Here is a 26,665-nt window from a genome sequence, read left to right as displayed (position 1 = left end):
AGAACATAGAGGATTTCACTCCTCTGTGTTCACATGAAAAGCCAGTCCACATTCCAGACATGCAGTTGATGACATTAGTAGCAATGATACACGGTTCTTCTTGGTCTGTTGCCAAGATCATGTGCAATGTCAGCTCAATATCCAATATAGTCTCTGCTGAGCATATATCCTAATTCTGATCCTAAAATGACATCAAAGAACAATAAGAAAGCCTCCCTTTATAATACTTCCCTAAGTCACAAGAGTGTTGTGAGGATAAATACATGAAAGATTGTGAAGCGCTTTGAGATCTGCTGATGAAAAGCGCTATGTAAGACTAGGTATTACTATTGTTAGGATGGATGAAGAGAGGAAGCAGTTGGCCCACATCATCATCAGGGATCTTTTTTTTTGGCGGCACAGGCATATCTCAATGTCAACAATTCAAACACGTTAAAGCAGAAAAAAGGTCTGAAATTATAAATTGACAGGAGATGAGAAACGAGATCTGCAGGTCCAATCAGGTAGGTCATTTGGTCCCACTGCGTGTGGCTGAAAGCACTCTGGCCATGGTATCCAGCCATACTGAGACAAGTTCTCTCTCAAGCCTTCGGCAAGTTTCTATAAAACTTCAGGAAAGGAGATTATATCGTAACCCAATGACTCCAATGGGAGTTTTGCCTGAGTCCGGGTTGTTAAGCTCATAATTTGTATCCAATTGTAATATTTGAATAATTGTATGAAGTGTTTTTCATGTATTTATTTCAAATCTAGTGATGATGCATTCTTTGAAAGAAGAGTATGGAGAGAAGGACCATCTTCCTAGACAATACGAGAAAACAGAAAAAGAAAAATAAGACTTAAAAAAAAACTGATTTGTTTTAGACAGTTACCATTTCTTACATAATATTTCCAATTTTCCTTATGCAAAAAGTTATGTAATCAGTATAAATTACATTTAATTGTATTTCACTTGCTGTTCTTGATATTTGAACAACTGGTGAAATGGGGCTAGAAATACAGAAATGAACAGAAAAAGTGACAAATTAAGAACAGATTATTAAAAACAAAAGTGGATTAATTTTATTAGCAATATTTTGCATAAGGATACATGACCTACAGTCAATATTTTAAGCTGTCTTGAAAAAACTTTTGGTGTACTCCAAATTTATGACTAAGTGCCAGACAGTATGTGTAATGCAATATATTGGGGAAACTCCAGGGGTTTTTCTTTTAACCCACAATTGTTCTTTCCCTTTTGTAGAACCCACCACCACACACACACACCCCTTTTGCAAATCAATACATCCTTGAAATAGATGCAGTCCATGAATGGTGAAAACTGATTGTAGCCATGCAAGGGATTTTTTTTAAATAACATTTAAAAAAAAAGATGCATCCAACGTAAGTGAGATGAAATATGGTCCTTTGTAAGAAAGATTAACATCTGTATACTTTTATTAGATTAGACACTTTACAATCTGTGGCTAGGTCTACACTACAGCGGGGGTCCGACCTAAGATACGCAACTTCAGCTACGTGAATACCGTAGCTGAAGTTGCGTATTTTAGGTCGGCTTACCTAGCGGTGAGGACGCGGGAAAGTCGACCGCTGCCGCGCTGCCGCCGACTCCGCTGCCGCCTCCTGCCGAGGTGGATTTCCGGAGTCGACGGCAGAGCGATCAGGGATCGATTTTACCGCGTCTTCACTAGACGCGGTAAGCCGATCCCCGATAAACCGATTGCTACCCGCCGGATCGGCGGGTAGTGAAGACAAAGCCTAAGTGTAACTGTAACCAACCAAAAGATTGTAAAGCTAATAAAGTTTTGCCTCCAAATGCCCACTTCTACCAGGTAATGGAGATTCCTCTAACAATACAAAATACACATTTACATAGCTATTGCTGTTACCATCCCAATCAAGATTAAATCATCCAGTCCATGAAATGAACTACTACTCTCCACTCAATCCCAGTGCCAGAATGTTTCTTTGTGAAGCACCACCATGAACAATTCTCAGGAGAAAAAAAAAAAAAAGAAAAAAAGGTGCTGAGTAACCTCAACCCCCACAACCTGAACGTACTCAGTACCTCACACGACAGGACTCAAAATTAGAACCCTGGCTCCTAACTGAACAACATGTGCTTTACCAAAACAATCTCACACAAATCCCTCAATGGATTCAGCCAGCTCCATGTTAGTTCAAGACGTAAGCAAGTTTTAATCTCAACCCAACAAAAATTAAAGGAAGAAAATGGCAAATGAAGGAGTGGAAGAGGCAGTCCCCAAAATACATTTAGAGCTGGTTTACAGCTTTATGAAAGACAAATGAAAAATTATACTCACATCGCACTGATCAACTGTGGGTCTGCCAGTGGTTTTTCAGAGCAGATGTAACATTTTAGCAAAATGTGATTGTTTGTGAAAGAAATAATTCTGATCAAAAACTAAATTGCAGCCAGCGCAAGCTCTGCACTTTGTCACTCTAATCCATTCTGACAGGAAGCAGTAAGTGGAGATTCCTACTGTGAAAGGAGCAGATGTGAAAGGTCAACCTTGGCCTGGAACTTCAAAACCGTTAACGTGTAAAACAGTGTGCATTAAAGCCTGAAACAGCTAACCGCTGGATTAACGGATGTCCGCTAAGTAGGTCTGATGTGCTTTTGGCAAGTAATGGTTAATTTTTAAATAGGTTCATTGTAATTTTTTTTATTTTACTTTTTACCTTTTACCAGCCAGAGTCCATTTTTAATTACAATTGCAGAGTATAATATTCCAAAACATGCTTTTTCTTTACTCTTTGGGGGGAAAAGCCACTATTGTAGAACGCTATTTACAGTTATTAATAAGGTCATGCTCACCATTTCGAAAGCAAGGGGATGCAAGAGGTTAAACACTATTAAACTGGAGACAGAACTTACCATCTGTACTCAAATTAGTATCTTCCCAGTTCCCCTATGTTCATAATAGCTATCCCAGGGCATTACAAAGCTACAAGAGAGCAGGTTTCTTTAACTGAAAAAGTAAAAGTGATTCTGAATGAAGATATTCTTGAGAATAGAGGGAATGTAAATCTTACTGATTTCCCCAACTGAAACAGTACAGTTACAGAACTTGCCACCACTGAGTTAACAAATCTGGGAGGATTCCAAATTTTAGTTAAAGTCAAAGTCAACATGCCGGCATTTGGTATCTTACAAGAGTGAAGGAAAGTCTTGCCTCCACAGTGGGCATAACCATTTTCTTCCCTTATTTCAAATGCAATGAGCAAGCATTAGAAGAGTAGTTATGGATTATATAGAGCAGCCAATAGTGTGACACTTCCATTTTCTTTTTCAATCTAAATGAATACTTGTGAGAAGTGAAAAGTATATTTACAAAAATCTTTAGCCAGTTCAAATTCAACCCCCAGAGACAATATTTCCAGATTAATGGATGAAAATTAAATGCTATAATAATTTTCACTTAAGTGATCATAAATCTACACTAATCTTTTAAGAGAAGCATTGGTAGAAGAGCCAACTGCAAAGTGGACCAAAGGTCAGGAGGAGAACTTCCTGGTCCTCTTTAGAATAGATAACACAGGTCTAACTGCTCCAAGGGTATGCAGCACATGCACAGTAATTGTAGAAGAGCCTCTTCCCCTTGGAAATACACTATTCTTTCCTTATTTGTATTTTATTTTTTACCCTAGAATGAAGGGAAGGAAAGAGAGATAAGGTATTCTAAGTCACAGTTAAGTTAAACTAATAACAAATTGATGTCAACTTCTGTTTCTAGAGCACCTGGAGAATAAGAGTCTTGAACTTCTACATATCACCTGTTACCTGTGGCTGTCAGGCCTGCTGCTCCTGATAGATACAAACATAAATACCTCTTCCTACCTCAAGAAAGCGAAATACAAAGGTATGTTCTGAATCTTTAATGTCATTATGATTCATTTAAATATAATTTAATATAATAGTATTGTTAATTTCAATACTGTGGCATTAATAATAATATTGCAATAGCGCATACAGCCACAAACAGGTTGGGCTCCATTGTACAAACAGCCTATGCCCCAAAGAGCTTGCAACCTAAAAAACAAGATGTAATGGGGGGTAAGACAGTTAAGTGGGATGTGCAGAGTTCTTAGCCATTGACTAGCAGTGATCACAGCTTGCCACCTGCTTGGTCTTCAGTTTTCTATATGCATTACAGCAGAGGTGAGTTTGGAGGATAAAGAGGTGGCTTGATGGTTTCTTACTAAGCTTTCTCCACTCACAAGGGGCAGCATGACCGAAAACTTGAAAGTATTTGTCGGAGAAGTGGCCGGTTGAGGCTGGCATTGCTGGCACCCATTGAAGGTGGGCACAGACCTTGCGATAAGGAAATAGCTCAGATAGGTACAGCAAGACTAAATTTGGGTGTGTGGAGGGTGAAAGTAAAGACAAAAGTTGCCAATGTAATATGATGATTCAATTATTTACAAGTAGGAAAAAATGCTGGTAATTTAAAAAATTTGGACTGAACACTGAGGCAGAGACATCCTTCACTCTGTATTTTGCACAGTGGCCATGACAAATAAGTAAGTAAATAAATAAAAAATATTTCCAAACTCCCAGCAACAAGGAGTTAATCTGTATCTGGTAGCTCCTGACTGACCACTGACATCACACCAGACTCTGTATAATTATGCAGCATTTCTGGTCAATAAGAAAACTACTTCTCCCAGTTAACTGGTAGTATTATTGGAAAGAGGCTGCACTGACTAGTACACCATTGTTGTCTCTTTGTCTTTTTAAAGCCAGGGCAGGAGAATCTTAAATTTTCAGATGAATGATCTCCAGAGAACCTCCATTTATTTTTCATCCAAAAGTCAAGCACCCTAGCTTTTCAGACCCAGTGCAACACTAGGATATGGGTAGGTGGAATGTGTCCAGTCCCACAGCTGGATCTTGACCCTATAACCTTCTGACGCAGAGGCAAGAGGGTTATTTACTAAGCCATTCACAAGTATAACCATAAGGAAGGTGTGATTGTATAAAAATATATTTTTACTAAACTATGTTTTGAGCCAGCTCACTCTCACAGATTTTGGCCTGAATTAATCTTCACGAGGCCTGAAAATTTTACTGTCAGTTTCTAATAAGGAAAAACAACAAATAGGCAGATAGGCCAAAAATTCAATATTCAAGCCTTATTTTCAAATACAAAGATTTTCTCTACTCTGTAAACCCACTCAAATAATTTTGATTTATAGCAAATCAGTTATTGTATTCATAAATGCAAGGACATTAGCAAACAACATACCTACCAAAAGAAATACTTTCATAATTTTGCAGGTGTACAAATCATAGTATATGGGAGAGGACTCGAAGAACAATGGGAAATTGAGCAGTCTAGGAAACACTATAAGAAAAACAACACCTACCTAGGTGGATATAAAACCAATTATTTTCATCCAAGAGGCAATCTAATACAAAAGTCTAACAGAGGGGCAAGTAGTCAACAGTCACATTAAAAATAGTTAACCCACCAAATAAATGAAATTGGTTTGTCTTTTGATAAGCAAAACTGACAATAATGGACTCATGTTGCTCATTCTTTGAGGTTAAACACAACTGACATAAGCTACACCTGAAACCAATCAGGGCTGAGGCTTTGAGAAGATTCACATGCGAGGACTAAATTTGTCACAAATGGGTTGGTTTCCGATCCTAATGTAGCCAACTTGCTTTACTCTGACCTCCATTTAACAAATCAACTTAATGGGCAATGGGAGTGCTATAAAACTTAACAATGGAGTGATTTTAACTTTTAAAATATAGTTGTGAAGCAAAATGTTAGAGAGCTCCTTCAATACTGGAAATCAAATTAAATCTAGACATTTTTTAACAGTCTTGACAGACATAATCCTAGTTACCATGTAAATTTATGGTAAGCTGCTGTGATATTAGTCACAGGTGCTACTTTTAATATATGGGCTGCATCTGGCTGGGAATAAAATTTCTCAGAGGACTGAAAATGACCTCACTAACAGACAATGGGGAGGGGGGATAATACCACTGTGGCATATAAAAACCTGGAGATATGGTCCACAAGTGAATATTTTACATAAAATTCAAGTTACCTCTGCAGATTGTAGGTTTATGTTTTCAATACATAAATGGCGCAGACATATTTCAGCCAAACAGCCAAAATATTAAGTTCGTAAAACAGCTATGAAATACTCTGGCTATGCACATAAAAACAAATTTTCCAACCTGTGATCAACAGAGAAGACAAAGTGATGGGCTGAGAAACTGAAAAAAGGAAGTATCAACACAGATTAAGTTCAGGAATATTCAGTATTTTTACAAAGTGAGTTAAACTAAATTAAGTGATTACAGCAACTAAAAAGAGCACTAATTCATTAAGAATGTGTTCCCTGTATCCCAGTTCTATGGGATTTGGTAAATTTGTGAAGTTCTTCATGGTCATTAATCAAGGTGAAGGTACCTATAGAAAGGACTAGCACCAAGGGATTGTCACCAAGTAAGAAGATTAAATTATATAAAGATCATAAATCGCTTAGCCAGCAAGTTAGTTTTGATATACTGATAACAGGGACCATCCATTAGAGAGCACAAAAATAAATATGCCCTAGCACAGTTAAAGCAAAGTAGCTGGAAATACAGAGAGGGCATACAAAACAGAAACTCTGTTTGCAGTGGATGCTTTCTGAGTTTTGGGTGTTATTACTGGTTTGGAGAAGGAGAGTTGGGAAGTATACCAATTTAATGCAAGAGCTACAATGATTTAATTTCTTCTGAAATAATTCTTCAGAAGCAGTGCAAGTCTCCTTTAAACAAATAATCAAAGAGACAAGATTTGCTACGATTTTCAGGATCCATGAGCCCTACACAGCAGGCAGTCTCCCTGCTATTTTCTCCAGTCAGAGTTTTATCTTTTAACTTAAATAGGTTCTTGTGTCATCTGAATGCAAAATATACTTTAAACAATTAAAAAAAAAAATCAGACTTAAGATGGGATATAACCACCTGCTACTTTATATAATAAATAAGGGTACGATTCTGTCATAGAGGTCATGGATTCCGTGACTTTCCGGGACCTCCGCGACTTCTTCTGAAGGGGCAGGGCTGGAGCAGCTGTCAGCCCCAGGGCCACCAGAGCAGCAGCCCCCAAAGCCACCGGAGCAGCGGCCAGCCCTGGGGCCACTGGAGCAGGGGCCACGATAGCAATGGCCGGCAGTCAGCCCTGGAGCCACAGGAGCAGGGGCCGCCATAGCAACGGGCCGTATAGCAACAGCTAGCAGTCAACCCCAGGGCCGCCGGAGCAGGGGCCACCATTGGGTCAGCCCCCCTGGGGCTGGAGCTGCAGCAGTCAGCCCCTGCCACAGGAGCAGCAGTGGGGCTGGTGCAGCTGCAGGAGCTCAGCGCCCAACAGCGCTCCAACTGTTAGTCGTCCCCCGCCCACCAGGGAGAGGTCATGGGCTTCTGTGAATTTTTGTTTATCGCCCACAAACTGTCCCTGACTTTTACTAAAAATCCCCATAACAGAATCTTAACCTTAATAATAAAGGTTCAGTCACTGAACTCTTGTACACAAGCATACACACTTCACCTATCTACAAAGTGTGATGGATAAAAGATTAAATTTATTCATTTAAAAAAATCTTTGAAGTAGTCACAAGTATTAAACCTCAGCGTCCCTGCCAAATTTTTTGGTTTTACAACCACATTGTCCTATTGTTCTAAGTGTTTCTCTCTCCCCTGTTGCTATTTGATGGACCTACACAAACAGAGGAAACTGATTGACTATACAGGGTAAGCGTGAAACTGGCTGAACCCAAAGGGTATGTCTACACAGCGACTGGACACCCGTGGCTGACCCGTACCAGTCGACTCAGGCATGCAGGGCTATTTCAATGCAGTGTAGACTTATGGGCTCAGGTTACAGCCCAAGCTCTGGGACCTTCCCACCCCACAGGGTCCTAGAGCCCAGGCTCCAGCCCAAGCCTTCAAGTCTACACAGCAATTAAACAGCCCTGCAGCCTGAGCCCCGTGAGCAAAAGTCGGCTGGCACGGGCCAGCCGTGGGTGTCTAGTTGCTGTATAGACATACCCTATGCGAAAAAACCAGAAACAACTTTTCCTCTTCTTCTTTCAACAGCAGTAATTTTAGGTGTTCCTTCTAAAAGCAGTAGGGAAAAACATTTTCAGATGGAAGTGACTCATCCTTCTGCACTATAGTGGACAGGGATTCTTCAAGAATTTAGAGTTATGTAGAACATGTTTTATTAATTTAGATGGAATACCCCTGTATAAAACCAGTCATTGTCCAACATTGAACAGTGTTAAACAAAGCTTGGGGTTTGGTATACAGAGACCTCAGTCTGCTTAGTACCATGGTTCAAACACCATTAAAACACATTATCTTTTTGTGTCTTTAAGGAGTTAAAGCATTTGAAATATTAAGTATTAAATAAGGCTTTCATTTTAACAACAACAATCCCTTTTCCCTTTCCTTTTAGCTGGAGAGAGTTTTTGGGAAAAATAACAAGTTGTCTCTCATATGGTACCAAAGATGGTAAAAACTGTCCTGTCAGGGAAAAGAGAAGACGTTAGTTAAGATGGCTGAAGCTGTTGTTGAAATCTGTTTCATCCCAAATGGTGTTTGGGATTCAGCTGAAGCCAGTAAAGGTGGACATATCATCTGGGTCCCTCTCTCTGGCCTGGTCTGGTCAGGACATCTCTCAGGATCAGGATGACAAAGGTCCGAAGTCCCAGGAGATGGTGATAGTGGTAGCCATGATGGTGAACCTCACTCTAGTAGCCAATTTTTATCCCTATGTCTGTTTCTTTAAGGACCCACAAAAGGAAGGGTGGACGGAATAAGGGTAAATTAGTAGGCCAAATTATAACAGACCAGATACAGGCCAGGAATCTTCAAGTTTTGAACAGTTTGGTGACAATTCTATTTTCTCTAGACCAGGGGTCCCCAAACTTTTCAAAGTCACGCTTCTCCCTTACCTGTCTGCACCTTGCTCCCGCAGGAGCTGGGGCCAGGAGCGGGGTTGTGGCTGGGTCCGGGGGGGTGACGGGGGGACGAACAGGGGTAAGGGGGCCAAGGCTGGGGCTGCAGCTGCGGGCAGGTCTGGGGCTGGGAACAGAGCCATGGTCAGGGGCCAAGGCTGGAGGCGGGGCCAAAGACGCAGCCGGGGGCCAAGGCTGGGGGTGGGAGTAGGGCCAGGAGCAGAAGCTCCAGTTGGGTCATGGTCAAGGGCCAAGGCTGGGGGCAGGGCTGAGGGCGGAAGCCTGGGCCGGAGCGGGGCTAGGTAACACTCCCTTCCCACGCCCCATGGGGGCTGGCCCAGGCCCTGCTGCACCTCCCCAAATGTTCCTTCATGCCCCCGTAGGGGGGCATGCCCCACCATTTGGAGACCTCTGCTCTAGACTAAAAACTTTTCAACTTTTTCTTTTTGCCAGAGATTTCAGTAAATGAAGAAAAAAAAATGCATTAGCAAACATTGCTAGTCAGGCTTCAGAAGTAATGACAGTATTTTTGTAACTCTCATTGACTCAGACTTTTGCTTTGGCAAATTGAAATGGATTGGTTGCTCTATCAGTGAGTAAAAGGCATTTTGTTTCTGTATCTGTCACTTGGGAATAGAAATTAAGAGTCTTTAAAACATGTTTCTTTTATGTAATACAAAGTGGCTTGAAAGCACAGATTACTTTTTTTCTTTTTCTTCCGCTATCTCTCTCCACAGCCTCATTTTAAAAGGCAATAGTCTCATAAACATCTGTAGCCTGCCAGTTCACACAAATAGAGGGCAGAAGAATGGAGGAATGATGCAACGGGAAAACAGACAATGACAACAGTGTTTAGGGTGCCCATATTTCCCATAGGAAAACGGGATACTGCACAGGGCTGGCCCAAGGCCCCCACTTCTCCCTGTGGCGTAGGGCTAACAGCCCGAGGCCCAGCGTCTGGTGTCATCATTCGCTTCCCCCAAAGTTCCTCCACACTCCCTTGGGAGGGAGGGAGGAAACCCTCACTTTTTTGGCAAACTGGGCATTTGTCCCATTTGGTCTTGCCAACTGATAAGTTGGCGAAAGTAAATGGGACAAATGACCACTTTCGCCAAGAAAGTCGGGACATCCAGGACAAGGCTTAAAAAGGGAACTGTCCCGGCCAAAACGGGACGTATGTTCACCCTACTTGTGTTTGTTGTCTTGTCAGTCAAAACAGAAGCTGTAATTGTAAAAAAAAAAAAAAATCTGTGAACATGGCAGGATGCATCAATATCAGGCTGTACTGATGGCTGTCTCCAGTGAAGATGGGACCATGTATGATGGCTAGTCTTCTTCCAGAGCTATTACAGGATTCTGCGATTTACTGTGGACAAATTTGAAGTGATTAGGTACCATGATTTTCTTATGCCTCAGTCCCCCCAGCTGGTAGGGAATTGAGTGAACAGCAATGATGATAATATGGCTATGAGGAGAAAGTGGAAACTAAAATTTCAGTCATAGAAGCTGCCCAAATGAGGGATGGGGAACAAGCTGCAATGGATACCAGATGCTTTTCTTTCTGGGTAGGGTTGGGTGGAGGACACTATATACATCAATATTTTTTTCAAACCAGGACATCACAACTAGCATGCAATGGCAATTATAGCAGAGAAAAGGACTGACAACAGGAAGTACAGTCACTGACTTATTTTAGGAACATTTCAAACTGTTTTCCAACTCATTTTCTGAAAATCACTCTCTAAAGCCCATTTTTATAAAATTTATCTTCAAAAAAACAAACACCACCAGCGGTTTCAAGTGAAGTCCTGTAATAAAATAATTTCCCAAGCCAGAAGCGTAATTTCTGATCGCTTTTAAGCAAGTTAATCTCAGTCTGAAAGCTTTAGGAATCTAAATAACTTTCTCATTTCACAGAAGTTTCATTTAATTCTCCCTCATACTGAAAATAATATACATAAACCACGTTCATGTCTACGCATTTGAGCGACTTTATAATAAAAACTCTGTTTATATTCTTAACATCTGTTGACATACATAGTCTTTGTAAACCTGGCATAGATTTTAAAGCCACAGAATTTTCCATGCATCATGCACATTATCTGTGGGAAGCAATAAAGAAACAATGAATACATTAATCATACTCATATCATCTGCAAAACATAAATCTGAAATACCTTTCATGTCAGTTCAACTGCTCAGGTTTGGGGTTTTTTTTTTTTTTTTTCTTTACACACCTGATTTTATGCCATCTGTAAAAGGGCAGAATGGCGATCATAGAGGAAATTGTATTTCTTGGCTGTCTGACTTTTACTAAATATTCACACTAAGTTCTGTAAACAGAAGATTTATTAAATAAAAAGTTACACCTCAAAGTCCATGTTTATTAAAGGACAGCATATTGACTGCAAAACTCTACAAAGCAGGTAGCTAGCTCCATTTTTGGCACTTTTGTTTCCCTGATCTGTAATATGCTTTTGAGATGTACCAATAAATAAGTAAATGTTGTATGGGGACATTAGTAAATGTAAGCATTGGTAGATGAATTAAAATATACCAGTTCAGTTTATCTTCAGTGCCACCTTCCCAGGAGACAAACATTTGCTCTCTGCAAACATTCACGCATTCTCTAGCCAAATTCCACCTTAAGCCATTCCCCAAGGCTAAGAGATCACCAACTTGTTCTACAGCCTGAAATTTCAAATGGCGATGTTACATCACCACAGCTGCCCCAATTTTCTAAATGCTTAAGGGCAAAATTCTGCCCTCATATAGGTACATGTAGCCCCCTTGACCGCAATGAAAACAGTGTAGACAGTTTGGCCCCTGTTAGTTTACCCAGTGGTACACACAGCTGAAAGTGCCAGAAGTTTTGAATTCTTAAGCCAATTTCCAATCATTCAGAGTAATAATAGCTCTTGCGTAGCCCTTTTCATCTAACACTTTTAAGGGTCAAGCAGGAATGGGGGCACACTGAGCACCCACCAATATCTTCCACCCAACTGGAATAGACATTTCAAAAAAGGACCATTTTAGGATGATATATTTGATGGGGTGAGACCTAGCCAATTCTGAACCCAGAAAAAAACAACAGACTATTAGCTTTAGGCTTAGTATAACCTACGGTGTACATTTAAATATATTTTGACTTTCCACTCTAGCATCCTCTTCATGTCTCTCTCTCGGACTTGCAACTTTATGAATAGCTGACTAATTTCTACCCTGTAACATTTCAAGGATAAAGTCTTTAAAAAAAAAAAAAAAACTATTTAATTCTCCTTCTGATGTCTTCACTGATCTAAGCTGCTGGGTTTTCCAGATTTCTATTACAGGGCTGTTTGCTCTCATCTCTTTGGTATATAGTCTTCAGGTCCACTGCCTAAAGATGAACGGCAGAAATGATTTATTTCACTTATTTGCAATATACAAAGGCTACTTTACGCTAATTTTAAAAAAGCATTTCCAGCTATGCTGAGCCAACAAGCTCTCCAATTACACCGTTGCATGGACACTTTCAAGAGTGCCCCCAGCGTGAAAGCTGTAAACTCAGCACCTACAGTTTGATGCAGAGGAGTAGCTACCCCTCGGTCCTTGGATCTCCAGTTCTCCCACCCAGGTCTCATGTAAACTCCCCCTCATAGTTTCCCCCTCCTTCAATGCCTCATAATTTGTTTTATTTGAAGTTGTTTGTTTTGTTCTATTATTAACTCCCAGGTTTAAAGTGCAATTCAGGAAAAATGTACTCAGGGCTCCACACGTGCAGTTCTGTACCTGCTCTTGCTCTGTATTGTAGCGATGCTGCTCTTTTCTCCCTACCTCACACACATTTTATTCTCTGTTCTCTCTAATGGCTGCAATTTCCTAACTATGACAATTAACTATTTGAAATATTAAAAAGGGTGGGCATTGCAAATTGTCATTTTTACATTTCACCATACAGGGTCTGCTAAAGACCTTTGTCTGGATTATATTATGGCCATGAGAATAAACAGCACATTATACAACACTTACATGCTTCAGTCTACAAATGTAGATAGATATTACACTGCAAATTGAGTGTGGTGTGGATGGGACGGGGAGGGGGGGGAAGGAGGAGAAGAGATATCTTCAGAGGAATATGGCATTTTTTAAAAAAATGTAATCTTACCCTTCACCCCTGGGAGAGCATAGCCCTTTCAAAAATAAAGTAGGAACTGGGAATTATCTTCATCTGTTCCCATTCCACACGTAGGTTATCATCTGCCTAAAACTGTAAGAATAGCTGATCTTTCACAGCTAATCATTAGTATATAACAATCTACTACTATTTTTATCAGAACTGAGGATTGTTAAATTGACTGTACCCGAGCAATAGAAATGAGGGGAAGGGGAGTAGGAGACCTAAACAAACACATTTAGTGGCAATTTTTCAAAAACATTGGGTGGATATCTACACACAAACATGTGCACAATTGCAGAGTCACATGCTATAAGGCTAAGCTTTAACCTTTTGATAATGTGACCCTAAATCTGCATAAGAAGATCCAAGCTAGAATAAAAATAGGTCACTTATATAAAAGGTGCAATAAATATCAGTAAGGCCAGGTTTTAAAAAAAAGAGCAATGAGAAAATTAAATAAGACATAACTGAAACTAATGCATTTTCTCCAAATAAACCCAAGTTTAATGGCACTGAAATGGGAAGGGTATGTTACGACTAATTCTTGTCTTATTTAGCAGGGCCATAATACAGCTAATTATTCCTCTTCTAACTTGTATCTTTTTGTACGTCTCACTTGATTAATCAGAAATCAAATTTTCTTTCCGAAATGAGATATGGTAGCAAGAATCTAGTTGACAATCTTATCTTAAGAAAATATATTAAATAATAGTTGGCCATATGGTGCCACCAATTTTCAAAGCAGGTTTCATCTCTGATTTCAAATTTAAAAATTCTTAAAAATTGATGACACAGTATGGCCCAGGGTTTTGACTTAAAATTCAAGCCCAACAGGGTTTACAATCTGCTGTACCAAGGTAGCCTCACAGAGTGTCTATTGCAATTCATTCAAGACAGTACCATAACACTCCCTTCCTGTATAAAAGGTGAGTTTTATGACACTTCTCTTCACATTTTTCCCCCAAGTTTGGCTTGATAAATATCAGTACTTTCATTCTTACGCACCTTTATAAAGTTCTTGATAGCTAAATATTTTTATCATTGAGTTAGGACTGCTAGTAATAACAAAGATATCAAGAGTAAAATTCTGCTTGCCTTACCATGGAACAATGCCAATAAAGTCAATGAATTACACCTGAGGTAACTGGCCCGATAACTTCAGTGACACTACTGACATGAGGAAAGCAAACAGGATTTGGTCCCAAATACTCCTAGATTTGTGGATGTGAACATCTCTTCACTAGGAACACAATACAAACTAGGATAATTACATTTCCTTTTATATTAGGAATAATATATAGCAATAGTTACCTGATTAAAAGTTTTGAAATTGAACTCTTTGTAGATGGCATCTCTTTCACCCAGCTCAGACCATCCTGAAGCTTTGAGGTCAAGTAAAACTTGGGTCCTTTCCTCTGTTGTCAACCAGTGAGACTGTGAAGACTATAAAGAAAAAGAAATACATTCCAGAACTAGGGTTAATGTCCTCTCATTTCTTTACACAACAATAAGAAAATTATGTGCTGAAATTATGATTTATGCATTTCAAAAATATAATCCTTCAGGACAACAGAAGTAGAAAATTTACTGTGCGGTTTTGTTCCACTTTATAATTTAACAGAACACCATCTCTTGCCAGTTAACTGAGCCATGAAACATAACCAAACTTAATTCACCAAAATAGTTATGTGCTTGCATATAAGAGTTTTTTACTCTTTTGCTGGGATGAAATATGGACTCAATAATACCTCTGTCCAGTAGTATTATTACTTTCATTTATACTAGGCCTATCTGAATTATCCATATACTGTGAAGCTTGAAATATTTGACGACAATCCAATTTTGCCATTTCCCCTCATTTAAATATTAAAGTTAAATGTAATGTACAGTAATTAGTTGAAGTTAAAAGGGGAATATCACCTGAAAAATACTAAGCATGACCAATTTTAAATTAGAAAAGCACAGATTATACCAGAAAGCACTGTGTATTATGTATAATTATTGTACCCTGTATTTCCTAAGAAGAAAGTTTAAAAAACAAAAAGCAAGATAGTTACTGAACTCAAATAGTAACATAGTTTCTCTCTGGCACTGAAAAGAAAAACAATCCGGCACTAAGGATATGTGCTACCCCCAATTTGCCCAAGGCATTCCACAGACAGCACTGAGGAGTTCTGTATAAGGATATGAAGCATGGGCCACTCTCATTCCATTACAAATCCAAAAGTAACTCAGGCCTTGTCTACACTACGAGAGTACTTCGATTTTAGTTAATTCGACTATGTGGAATCGATATTACTAAGTCGAACGTGTGTGTCCACACTAAGGACAGTAATTCGACTTTGTGAGACTTTGTGAGTCCACACTAACGGGGCAAGCGTCGACATTGGAAGCGGTGCACTGTGGGCAGCTATCCCACAGTTCCCGCAGTCCCCCCTGCCCATTGGAATTCTGGGTCGAGCCCCAAATGGCTTCTGGGTAAAAAAATGTGTCGAGGGTGCTTTTGGGCGCCTGTCGTCATCCGTCAGTCACTCAAGCCCTCCCTCCCTCCCTCCCTGAAAGCGCCGGCGGGAAATCAGTTCGCGCGCTTTTCTGATTACTGACAGCGCGGACGCCACAGCAGTGCGAGCATGGATCCCGCTGCGACCATCGCTGCAGTTGTGGCAGTTCTCAACGCCTCGCAGCTTCTCCTCCACCTGTACCAGAGGCAGCTGCAGATCAATCATGAGAGGAGGCTACGGCACTACCGTGACGGCATGAAGTCGGACACTAGCTCCGACCTCTCTGAGAACATGAGACCCAGCACCCAGGACATCTCGCTGTCACTGGGTCTTGTTAATACTGTTGAACGGCGATTCTGGGCCCGTGAAACCAGCACGGAATGGTGGGACCGCATAGTGCTGCAGGTCTGGGATGAATCCCAGTGGCTGCGCAACTTTCGCATGCGGAAGGGGACTTTCCTCGAACTGTGTGAGTTGCTGTCCCCTGCCCTGAAGCGAAAGGACACCCGGATGCGGGCAGCCCTGACTGTCCAGAAGCGAGTGGCCATAGCCCTCTGGAAGCTCGCAACGCCAGACAGCTACCGGTCCGTCGCTAACCAGTTTGGCGTGGGCAAGTCTACCGTGGGGGTTGCTGTTATGCAAGTAGCCAGGGCAATCGTCAAGCTACTGCTATCTAAGGTAGTGACCCTGGGAAACGTGGAGCTCATCAGAGATGGCTTTGCCGAGATGGGATTCCCAAACTGCGGTGGGGCTATAGATGGGACTCACATCCCTATCCTGGCACCGGACCACCAGGCTAGCCAGTACATCAACCGGAAGGGCTACTTTTCCATGGTGCTGCAAGCACTGGTGGACCATCGGGGACGTTTTACCAATATCTACGTTGGATGGCCTGGCAAGGTTCATGACGCTAGGGTGTTCAGGAACTCTGGTCTGTGTAGACGGCTGCAGGAAGGTATTTACTTCCCGGACCACAAAGTAACTGTTGGGGATGTGGAGATGCCTACAGTCATCCTCGGGGACCCTGCATACCCGCTAATGCCCTGGCTCATGAAGCCCTACACTGGCGCACTGGACTCAGGGAAAGAACTATTCAACTACCGGCTCAGCAAGTGCAGAATGGTGGTGGAGTGTGCTTTTGGCCGTCTCAAGGGCAGATGGAGAAGCCTACTCACTCGCTGTGATCTCAGCGAGACCAATATCCCCATTGTGATAGCTGCTTGCTGTGTGCTCCACAATTTGTGTGAGAGCAAGGGGGAGACCTATATGTCGGGGTGGGAGGTTGAGGCAAATAGCCTGGCTTCTGATTACGTCCAGCCAGACAGCAGGGCGATTAGAAGATCACAGCGGGACGCACTGTGCATCAGGGAGGCTTTGAAAGTCAGGTTCCTGACTGAACAGGGTCTCCAGTGACTTTTTACTTTGTGGACACAGATGCTGAACCTGCCCCCGTTTCTTTACCCAGTTACTGTTGACTATCCTTCCAAGTTACATACCCCCTTCCCCACCTTCCCAACAAATAAAATCTGTTCTGTTCTGTTAATGAACAAGGTTTTCTTTTTTACTGTTTTCGCGGGAATGTTTTAAACCGGGGACGCAGACTGTGGCGGGGGGCGGGCTTACTGTTTTGATGCAAATGATGCTTCTAAAGTCCGGGAATGACAGGCTCCGCAGTGCTGCATTGGTTGTTTCAACGCAGCCTGCCAGCAGTCCTGGGCGGGACTGGATGTATGTGTCGGCCAAGTGACTTTCTGGCAGGGGGCGGAGGGTAACAGATCCCCTGCTGCGTGGCTCTGTGATCCAGGATAAGGACCGCGGCATAGGATCTCTAACTGCCCTCCCCCGACACAAAGTCACAGATCAATCCCCCTCGCACCCCAGAACAAGAAAACCGCCTCCCAGACTGACCAGGGTAACTGGTGACTGTGCTGTGTATGTGTCCTGATGCTGGACCTGCCCCCGCCTCTGTAGCCTGCTACAGGTGACTGTCCTGTCCAAGTAACAAACCCCTTCCCCCCCTTCAGACAGAATCCCCTCCAAAAGACACTCTCGGAAACAGTACTTAACAGAAACCGATGTTTTATTACGAACCGCACATGAAAAGGGGGGGGGGGGAAGGAAACTTGGACATGGGCTAGTGTGAGATGGGTAGGAAAGGACTTTTCAAACTTTGGAACGAGAGCCTTCCATTGCTGCAGCAGTGTGCAGTGGCCGACTGACAGTTTTAACGGCCCTTGCCGCCCCTCCTTCTTTGTACTTTTGGTGAGGGGGGTGTGGGACTTGGTGGCGGGGGAGGGCGGTTAGAGATAGACAGCAGCAGTGCTCTGTCCTCCTGCCTCCGGTCTTGCAGAACATCCACTAGGCGCCGGAGCGTCTCCGTTTGCTCCCTCATTAGTCCAAGCAGGGTTTGAGTAGCCTGCTGGTCCTCCTGGCGCCACCTCTCCTCCCGTTCCATGACTGCTCTGTGCATTTGTGACAAGTTCTCCCTCCACTGTGTCGTCTGGGCTGCCTGCTCTCGTGAGCACTCCATAAGTTCATAAAACATGTCTTCACGAGTTTTTCTCTTCCTTCTTCTAATCTGCGCTAGCCTCTGGGAGTGTGATGCCAGGCTGGGTTGGGAGACGTTCGCAGATGTGTCTGTTGGAATGGGAAAAAGGGAGTAAATTCCTGAGACAGATAAATGAAGTTGCTAACAAAGAGCATAGTCTTTCTCTGTGAACAACACCATGCACTGCACCTTTCACATGCGCACTCAGGACAAGGTCGAATTTTCGGCCCTCGCCTTATGTGTCTGGGGTCCTGCAGTTGCGATCAGAGAAGCGTTGCAGGACACCTCTACTTCTGCTGCGGGAAAACATGGTAAGCCGTAGACTTGTGGCAGCTTAAACATGTAATAGTAGCACTGGGCTCCTTTCGCACTGAATGCAAGGCCACTCTCTGCTGGCAGCAATCAGGGAAGCATGAGCTCTGCCCCTGTCCCACCACCTCGCGGCTGTCCCCGGGAAAGATCCCTGTATGCTGCCCCTCTGCCGCCTCCACCGCGTGGCTGTAAAGCAGTCCAAATACTAACATTCCCCTCCCTAATTTAAAGCAGGGCGTCATGTGTGACATAACCCTCATGAGGATCTCGGAGACCGAGAGGGGAAGGATGCTGCGTGAATGCATGCAGAGGCCTGGGCCATATGCCGCCATGCTGTGCCGCGCACTGATCCCCGACTACCTCATGGACTCATGGCCTGGGAACGTGTGCTACCACGGGGGACCAAACAAGATTGCCCTGCCGTTGAACCTCGTGCGCATGCTGGAGCGGTACCTCCAGGAGAGCTATGCGGAGCTATCACAGGAGGACTGTCTGTCCATTCCCGGGCACATTGACCGCCTTTTCCTTTAAGTTGAGCATAACGGACTACAGAGTGGAGGGGCCGTGTTGTGGACTAATCATGAATATCCGGACAGTACTTGATTTTCTATACATAGTTAGTAGAAAAAAGTTTACTAAGCCAACTAAATCATGAACAACAAATTACTGATATAGTTATTATTCCTGTTTTGTTATTAATAAAAGTTTCTATGTTTAACTGAGTGACTGAAAAGCCCATTCTTAACAATATAAATATTCCACTTATGTTAAAATGAAATGTTTAGATGTTTAAAGCACTCACTGCTTGATCCTTCCCCTGATTCGGTGTCCGGGGTAAGGGCTGTGGACGGTTGGTAGGGGATCTCGGTAAGGGTGATGAAGAGCTCCTGGCTGTCGTTGAAATCAGCGGTGCAAGCGCTGTCGACTGCCTCGTCCTCCTCATCTCCTTCCTCATCTTCCCCGTCACCTAACATTTCCGAGGAGGAACCGGCCGTGGACAATATCCCATCCTCGGAGTCCACGGTCACTGGTGGGGTAGTGGTGGCGGCCGCACCTAGGATGGAATGCAGTGCCTCGTAGAAACGTGATGTGTGGGGCTGGGATCCGGAGCGTCGGTTTGCCTCTTTGGTTTTTTGGTAGCCTTGTCTCAGCTCCTTGATTTTCACGCGGCACTGCGTTGCATCCCGGCTGTATCCTCTCTCTGCCATGGCTTTAGAGATCTTCTCATAGATCTTTGCATTCCTTCTTTTGGAGCGCAGCTCTGAAAGCACGGACTCATCGCCCCACACAGCGATGAGATCCAAGACCTCCCGATCAGTCCATGCTGGGGCCCTCTTTCTATTAGATTGCACGGCCAACTCCGCTGGAGAGCTCTGCATCGTTGCTAGTGCTGCTGAGCTCTCCACGCTGTCCAAACAGAAAATGAGATTCAAAGTGGCCAGACAGGAAAAGGAATTCAAATTTTCCCGGGGCTTTTCCTGTGTGGCTGGTCAGAGCATCCGAGCTCAGACTGCTGTCCAGAGCGTCAACAGAGTGGTGCACTGTGGGATAGCTCCCGGAGCTATTACCGTCGATTTCCATCCACACCTAGCCTAATTCGATATTGCCATTTCGAATTTAGCGCTACTCCTCTCGTTTTCGAGGATTACAGAAGTCGAATTTAAAAGAGCTCTATTTCGAACTAAGTAGCTTCCTGGTGTGGACGGGTGCAGGGTTAATTCGATGTAACGGCGCTAAATTCGATATAAGCTCCTAGTGTAGACCAGGCCTCAGTTAAATAGAGTTCCCACTAAAAGGCCCAGACTCAGCAAGGTACTTAAGTATCTGTCTAACTTTAAGCAAATGAGTACCCCCCTATTGAGGTCAATGGAACTACACACACGCTAACTATTTAAGCAAAAAGAACAGGAGTACTTGTGGCACCTTAGAGACTAACAAATTTATTAGTTTATTATGCTCTAATAAATTTGTTAGTCTCTAAGGTGCCACAAGTACTCCTGTTCTTTTTGCGGATACAGACTAACACGGCTGCTACTCTGAAACCTAACTATTTAAGCACATGCTTAAGTACCTTGCTGAATCAGGACCTAAAACTGGTATGAGGTCAGAATCCGATCTTGAGAGTAGAATAAGATCCTAAAAGTTTACTAAATTTCTCCCTGAAAATACAGAACACACTCCCTCCCTCTGACAGAATGTATGAGATATTAAACTTGATCTTAGCTAAAATCCAAGTATTTCATCCAAAGGTGGATTATCCAATTTTCTGTCCCTGGTCACAGACCCATCCCAAACTCATTCTAAGAACACAATAGGTAGAACAAAAACAACGAGGAGTCCTTGTGGCACCTTAGAGATTTATTTGGGCATACGTTTTCATGGGCTAAAACCCACTTCATTAATAGGTAGAACAGAAATTCTCAGTTGCCTTTTGTCTTTGCATATATTAATAATCAACCATCCTCATTTTTGAAAACTTACTGGCAATTAGCTGAATGATTATCTACCAAAAACTGCAAAATAGAATCTAAGATGGGAGTTCCACCCAATATATCTGACTTTGTAAACAGTTTTTATTTTGACGGTTTTAAAGTGTGTGTATACTTCATTCTAGAAGTACCAGACCATGTATAGTCCACCTGCTATGTTCTCACACTTAATTATACACTCATTTGGCAATGTTGATGTGAACTTTTTTTGAAAATATAGTCTGCTGTGTATGTGTATAAGTGCTGTACCTTTGTACACATCTTTATTATAAATATAAAGTTACCACTTCACCACTAGATGGTGCTGCATGTCAAATCAGAAGTTAATTCAATTAATTCTAATTAAGCAGCAGAAAGGTTTTAAGATTGTTCCTTATTACTGAATGATATTGGCACAGAAAGTAATGATAAACACACATGCATCATTTACAGATGAAATATACTTATTACTGTAACCTACTAATTAACTCCAAGAAGCCAAATATAACACATTCACTAACAGTGGGGATAAAAAGAGCACTCTGTACAGATGCAGTTAATGCAACTAATTAAACAATTGTTTTCAACTGGATTCACCCATTCTAACAGACAAGTTTTAAATATCCAAAAACTAACATTTCAATTTAGTCTATCTAGTCTTTCTTATAAAATATGAAAGTTCATATTTTATAAGAACAATAAACATTAATGTTCCACAAACATATATATTAGTGTTGCTATAGGAACATTTATTGATTAGAATTTCCCTTTAAGCCTGTTTTAAAGCATGTACAGATAGTCTCTGGGCTTAAATTTATCATGTTTATAGTCAGCCAGGAGGTAAAATTGTTTTGTTTTGTTGGAGATTTTTGTGTTCTTACTTTTTAGAACCAGTTAAGACATTTCAGTTGCTTTCTTGAGGCCTTATCCAAACCCCACTGGAGTAATGGAGAGTCCATCCACTCATTTCAGAGCTAATCATCAGATTTTAATAAATAGATTTATTTTGTTTGCCACCGGCCTGGTCCTGGTGCACAGCAGCTCTTTTGACACTGAAGAAATTTAACTTAGAAATAATGGTCGCAAAAGCCAAGTTCTGCATTCTGGCTGCAAATACACGTGCACCTGCCACTGACTTAAAAAGTTTAGTAAAAAGCAGTATACTGAGCACATGCTGATTTATTTTAAGACAACTTTAAGGAGGTGCAAGCTCCAGAAACATGCTCACATGTATGTATCTGTGGTAACACACAATGAAGCACAGTGCAAACCCACTGAAGAGGTGGAAAGGTACAACAAAAACAAACAGAGTATGGACACTGAAATGTAAACATAAGACTTAGCATACAAAACTGACCCATGATTTACTGATTATATCCTGTCATATGATGGGCCCTAAGCTAGTTAAAAAATAACAGCTTTATTTGAAAGTAGTCCAGGAAAGAAAGAGAGGAGTCTGATGCCAAAGCATCCATTATCCTGTATCAAAGATTTGCATAATAAAATATGTTTTGGGGGTAATGGGGGCGGCTATTAGATAATCATATATGCAAAATTATGTATTACTATTACTTGATGTCAGACTGCCTATGCTCTATAGAGACTGAAATGCAGGGGATGTAAATAATCATATATCTTCTGAGAGAAGAGGGGGTAGATCCAAGACTGAAACAGATTTAATTTTTTTTATTAAAGCTAATGTTAAAATTATATAATACATAGGTTAAGAAAAGAGTGTCTGTACATCTGGGTATAGTGCTTAAATTATGTGAAAGTACAAAGGTTGGTTTAAAAGTCATACAGTACATATAGTAAATAAACAGCAATAACCCACATTTAGATGAACATTTAAAGATATAGTTTAGTTATTAGCAATACTAGATAAAGAGCTAATTCAACTATCCCAAGGATAATTCCTAAAGAATTACCATACTCCTACTCAGGATCCTGGCTCCTAGGCCCATGCAGCATCCTAACTTTGGTATTCCTTTGACTTAGCAGATTTACTATTCTGCCTAATACATACTTGGTACATTTTTTTCACGCAGTGGCTTTTAAAGGACTCTGCGTTCAGAGAAATTAGGAGATGGGATGGCTGGGCTGGGTGTGAAGAGCATCTGGGGCAATCAAGGTTTAGATGGATAAACTGGGCACAGCCTGAAAACTCCATCAACTGGTTTGCCCAGGAAAATCACATTCAGACAACCTGCACAAGATAATTTTCACTTCTTTAAAAAGAACAGGAGTACTTGTGGCACCTTAGAGACTAACAAATTTATTAGAGCATAAGCTTTCGTGGGCTACAGCCCACTTCTTCGGATGCATCCGAAGAAGTGGGCTGTAGCCCACGAAAGCTTATGCTCTAATAAATTTGTTAGTCTCTAAGGTGCCACAAGTACTCCTGTTCTTTTTGCGGATACAGGGTACGTCTATACTTACTTCCTGGTCCGGATGTAAGCGATCGATCTTCTGGGATCGATTTATCGCGTCTTGTCTAGACGCGATAAATCGATCCCGGATCGATCCCGGAAGTGCTCGCCGTCGACGCCGGTACTCCAGCTCAGCGAGAGGAGTACGCGGCATCGACGGGGGAGCCTGCCTGCAGCGTCTGGACCCGCGGTAAGTTCGGACTAAGGTACTTCGAATTCAGCTACGTTATTAATGTAGCTGAATTTGCGTACCTTAGTCCGAAGTGGGGGGGTAGTGTGGACCAGGCCACAGACTAACACGGCTGCTACTCTGAAACCTTTCACTTCTTTAGAACCTTCCAGGGCAGGGCCGCAAATATGAGTGAATTGCACTTCTGTGCAACCCTAGGAATCAGGTATTACTCCCACTTTAAAAATGGGTAACCTGAAGTTCAGACAGGTCAAGTGATTTGCTCAAGGTCAAATTGTGAATTTGTGTCAGAGCTAGAAATAAAACTCAAATCTCCTAATTATAAATCCTGTGCTTCCCAGTATCAAATCTACATAACCCACCCATTCACATGTTGACAGATATGAAGAACCAAAGTTGCTTCTCACATTGACAGATCATGAGCTTTCAGCTGGTAAATGGAACATCAAAGTCAGTCCAGCAGGAAAAGTTTTGTGATGGGTAATCAAGCACATGAGGATTAGAATAGTAATTTCTTAGTTCCTTAGTTTGGGAGGATTTTAAAAGCGCATTTGAGTCCATTATCTCCCACCATTTCCCCTTGAATATTTAATTAAACTAAGCACCAAGAGTTGGGAGAACTTTTTAAACCAATTGTTATTTGCTTCAGTGTGAATCGCGCCTGGCACATTACTGGTGATATACAAAACAGATCATGCAACATTTTGAGAGGCTGTTGTTCACCCTTCACCCCATTTCTCTGGGGAAGTCATTCTTGCCTGCCTTCAGGGGCTGATACCAATCTGACCCCCAGAAAGCCACCCCCTTACCCACCTAATCTGGCCCTTTAGCAGGAAACAAATCAAACAAATTTGCGATGCTGTGACTGGAAAGTATTTTCTTCATGGTAGCTACATTTTGTGCTCCACAATTAAAATTTTCATTTAAAACAAACCCCAACAAATTAAGCATCACATCCTTATAAAGGCAAAGAAAAATCACAAAACACGCCTACGTAGAGGTAGGCGCCCAACTACCTCTGCAGACAGCATGAAACAAAAGCTCTGGCAGAGGTGAACTGCCATATTTATCTCAGCAGCGTTGGCTCTGAACCCTAATGATGGTGATGTCAGTGTCCAGGCAGTTCGCCCTTTCACAGCACAGAGGGAAGAAGAGGGATGATCCTACTATGAAGCATCCAGCACAAGTAACATCTGGAATGGGGTCCCCAGAGTGCGGGGCTTGGGTTAGGGCTAAGCTTAGGAGAGACGACCAGGACTCCTGCTCCTAGGGAGCTTTCCTCTGTCCACCCCCCCCCCCCCCCCGCCACCTGGGGGACTCGCCCTGCCCAGCCCCTAGATCGCTGCTCGCTTGCCCCATTATCTCTGGGGAGCTCCCCAGGTCTGCTGCCCTCCCGCACCCCCAGGGCGGCAGCCGCCTGCCTCTCACCATGGCGGAGAGGCTCCTGCTGCCGGGTCCCGAGCCGCCCTGCCCCGCGCTCGCCGTCGCTGCCAGGCGCGCTCCGAGCAGCGCCAGCCGCAGCCCGACCCCGCCGCCTCCCATCGCCTCAGCGCGGCCGCGGCCCCGCCCCCTCACGGCTCGAAGGGCCCAGTGCAGGGGCCTACGCAAGTGCCTGCGCCGCCAGGGCCGTCACCCCCAGCGCGGCCCCTCCCGTCACGCAGCCCAGGGAGGGACACAGGCTCGTCTGCGCCCGCGCCTCCGCAGCAAACCCGTCAGGGGGTTTCCCCCAAACCCCGACAAGAATGGTACTTACCCCCTCATCTGCACAGAGCACCCCTGCGCTGGGCGAATGGTACTTACTCTCCCCCCAGCTGTGGTCCATGCACCTCTGCTGCAAAACCCCAGCCTCCCCGGGACCCCAACCCTTCACCTTTGTCAATGGCAGCTGCAGTAGAAGGCGCAGGTACCGCCAGCTGCAGCGTGCAGCTGCAGGGAGAACGCCTCACTGGCTAGAATGACCGACCAGATGTCCCAATTTTATAGGGACAGTCCCGATTTGGGGGTCTTTTTCTTATAGTGGCTATTACCCCCCCCCACCCCGTCCCGATTTTTCACACTTGCTGTCTGGTCACCCTATCACCACCTGTTAGTGGCTTCGATTATCAAAACAAGGGAGTGCCAGGCCTTTAATCTTCAGCCTTCAAGGGGGTTGTTCCTATTTCCATTCAGTTCGGTTTGGCCAGTGAAGTTAGTTTCATGTCCAGGTTCTTAGATCTGCAAAGGCAGCCTTTCCCACTCAGCAGGGAATGGTTAAAAAAAAAGAGAGGACTTTACCATTCTTTATAGGGCTTATGTTCTGTAAAGGATTGCTTATAAAAGTTTTAACTTGGGTATAAATTGTGGCCTTGAAAAATATGGTTCTATTCTAAAACAATGCAAAAAAAAATTGCTTGCCTTTGCTATGGAATGAAATAAAACATGGACCTGTCTTTTTTACAAATCACTTTTCAGGGTAGAAATGTTGCTGAGGGGAAAGGGAAGAGTAGCTACAAAATCAAGTCCACATTCTGAAGTTCTATATTTTTCAGCTAAGTGCATATTCATAGACAAAACTTCATAGGCTGTTTTAAATACATAGCCACATGCCAACAGCCAGGAGGGTAAATACAGCCCAATGTAGTATAAAATTGTGTAGGTTCTTAAGGAAAATCTTATCTTTAGTCTTTTGCAGAAATGGAACAATTTCAAGAGTATTCTACAGATCTCTATTAACCATGTGAGGAATAATGCATGCCAAAAGGGAAATTAAGTGGGCCAGATCCTCAGCTGATGTAAATCAGCATTGCTCCATTGAAGCCAAGGGAGCTACACAAGTTTACCCCAGCTGAGAATCTGACCCTGTATGTCTAAAGCTAAGCTGTATCTTATTCTAGAGCCTCAAAGTTAATAAAATCAGATTATTAGTACTAAAAGTCATAATTAGAGTAAGCTTATCAACTATTTACACACTCAGCAGCTGAGGCTTTCAAACTAACAATGAACAAAGTTTTATGTAAATACAAACAAGTCTCATGACTGGTCCTGCTTATTTAGATGGGAGATCAGTACTTGAAGTTGTATGGAA

At 42.7% G+C, this 26,665-nt stretch overlaps 1 protein-coding gene across 1 annotated transcript in view; it reads right to left on the bottom strand.

Moving 5' to 3' along the window:
* The window catches only part of PCBD2 (pterin-4 alpha-carbinolamine dehydratase 2), a 39,149-nt gene extending 14,083 nt beyond the window's left edge, over positions 1–25,066 (bottom strand). Inside the window, exons 1-2 of the mRNA XM_065409480.1 lie at positions 25,030–25,066; positions 14,465–14,596 (exon numbers count right to left, since the gene is read on the bottom strand). Coding sequence (XP_065265552.1) covers positions 14,465–14,596; positions 25,030–25,032 — 135 coding nt within the window. The 5' untranslated portion in view covers positions 25,033–25,066. The remainder of the gene's footprint in view (positions 1–14,464; positions 14,597–25,029) is intronic.
* Between the last annotated feature and the right edge of the window lie 1,599 nt (positions 25,067–26,665).

The sequence above is a fragment of the Emys orbicularis genome, chromosome 8, assembly GCF_028017835.1.
Source record: "Emys orbicularis isolate rEmyOrb1 chromosome 8, rEmyOrb1.hap1, whole genome shotgun sequence".
In the NCBI taxonomy this organism is placed as follows: domain Eukaryota; kingdom Metazoa; phylum Chordata; order Testudines; family Emydidae; genus Emys; species Emys orbicularis.
This window is presented reverse-complemented; position numbering and strand designations above follow the sequence as displayed.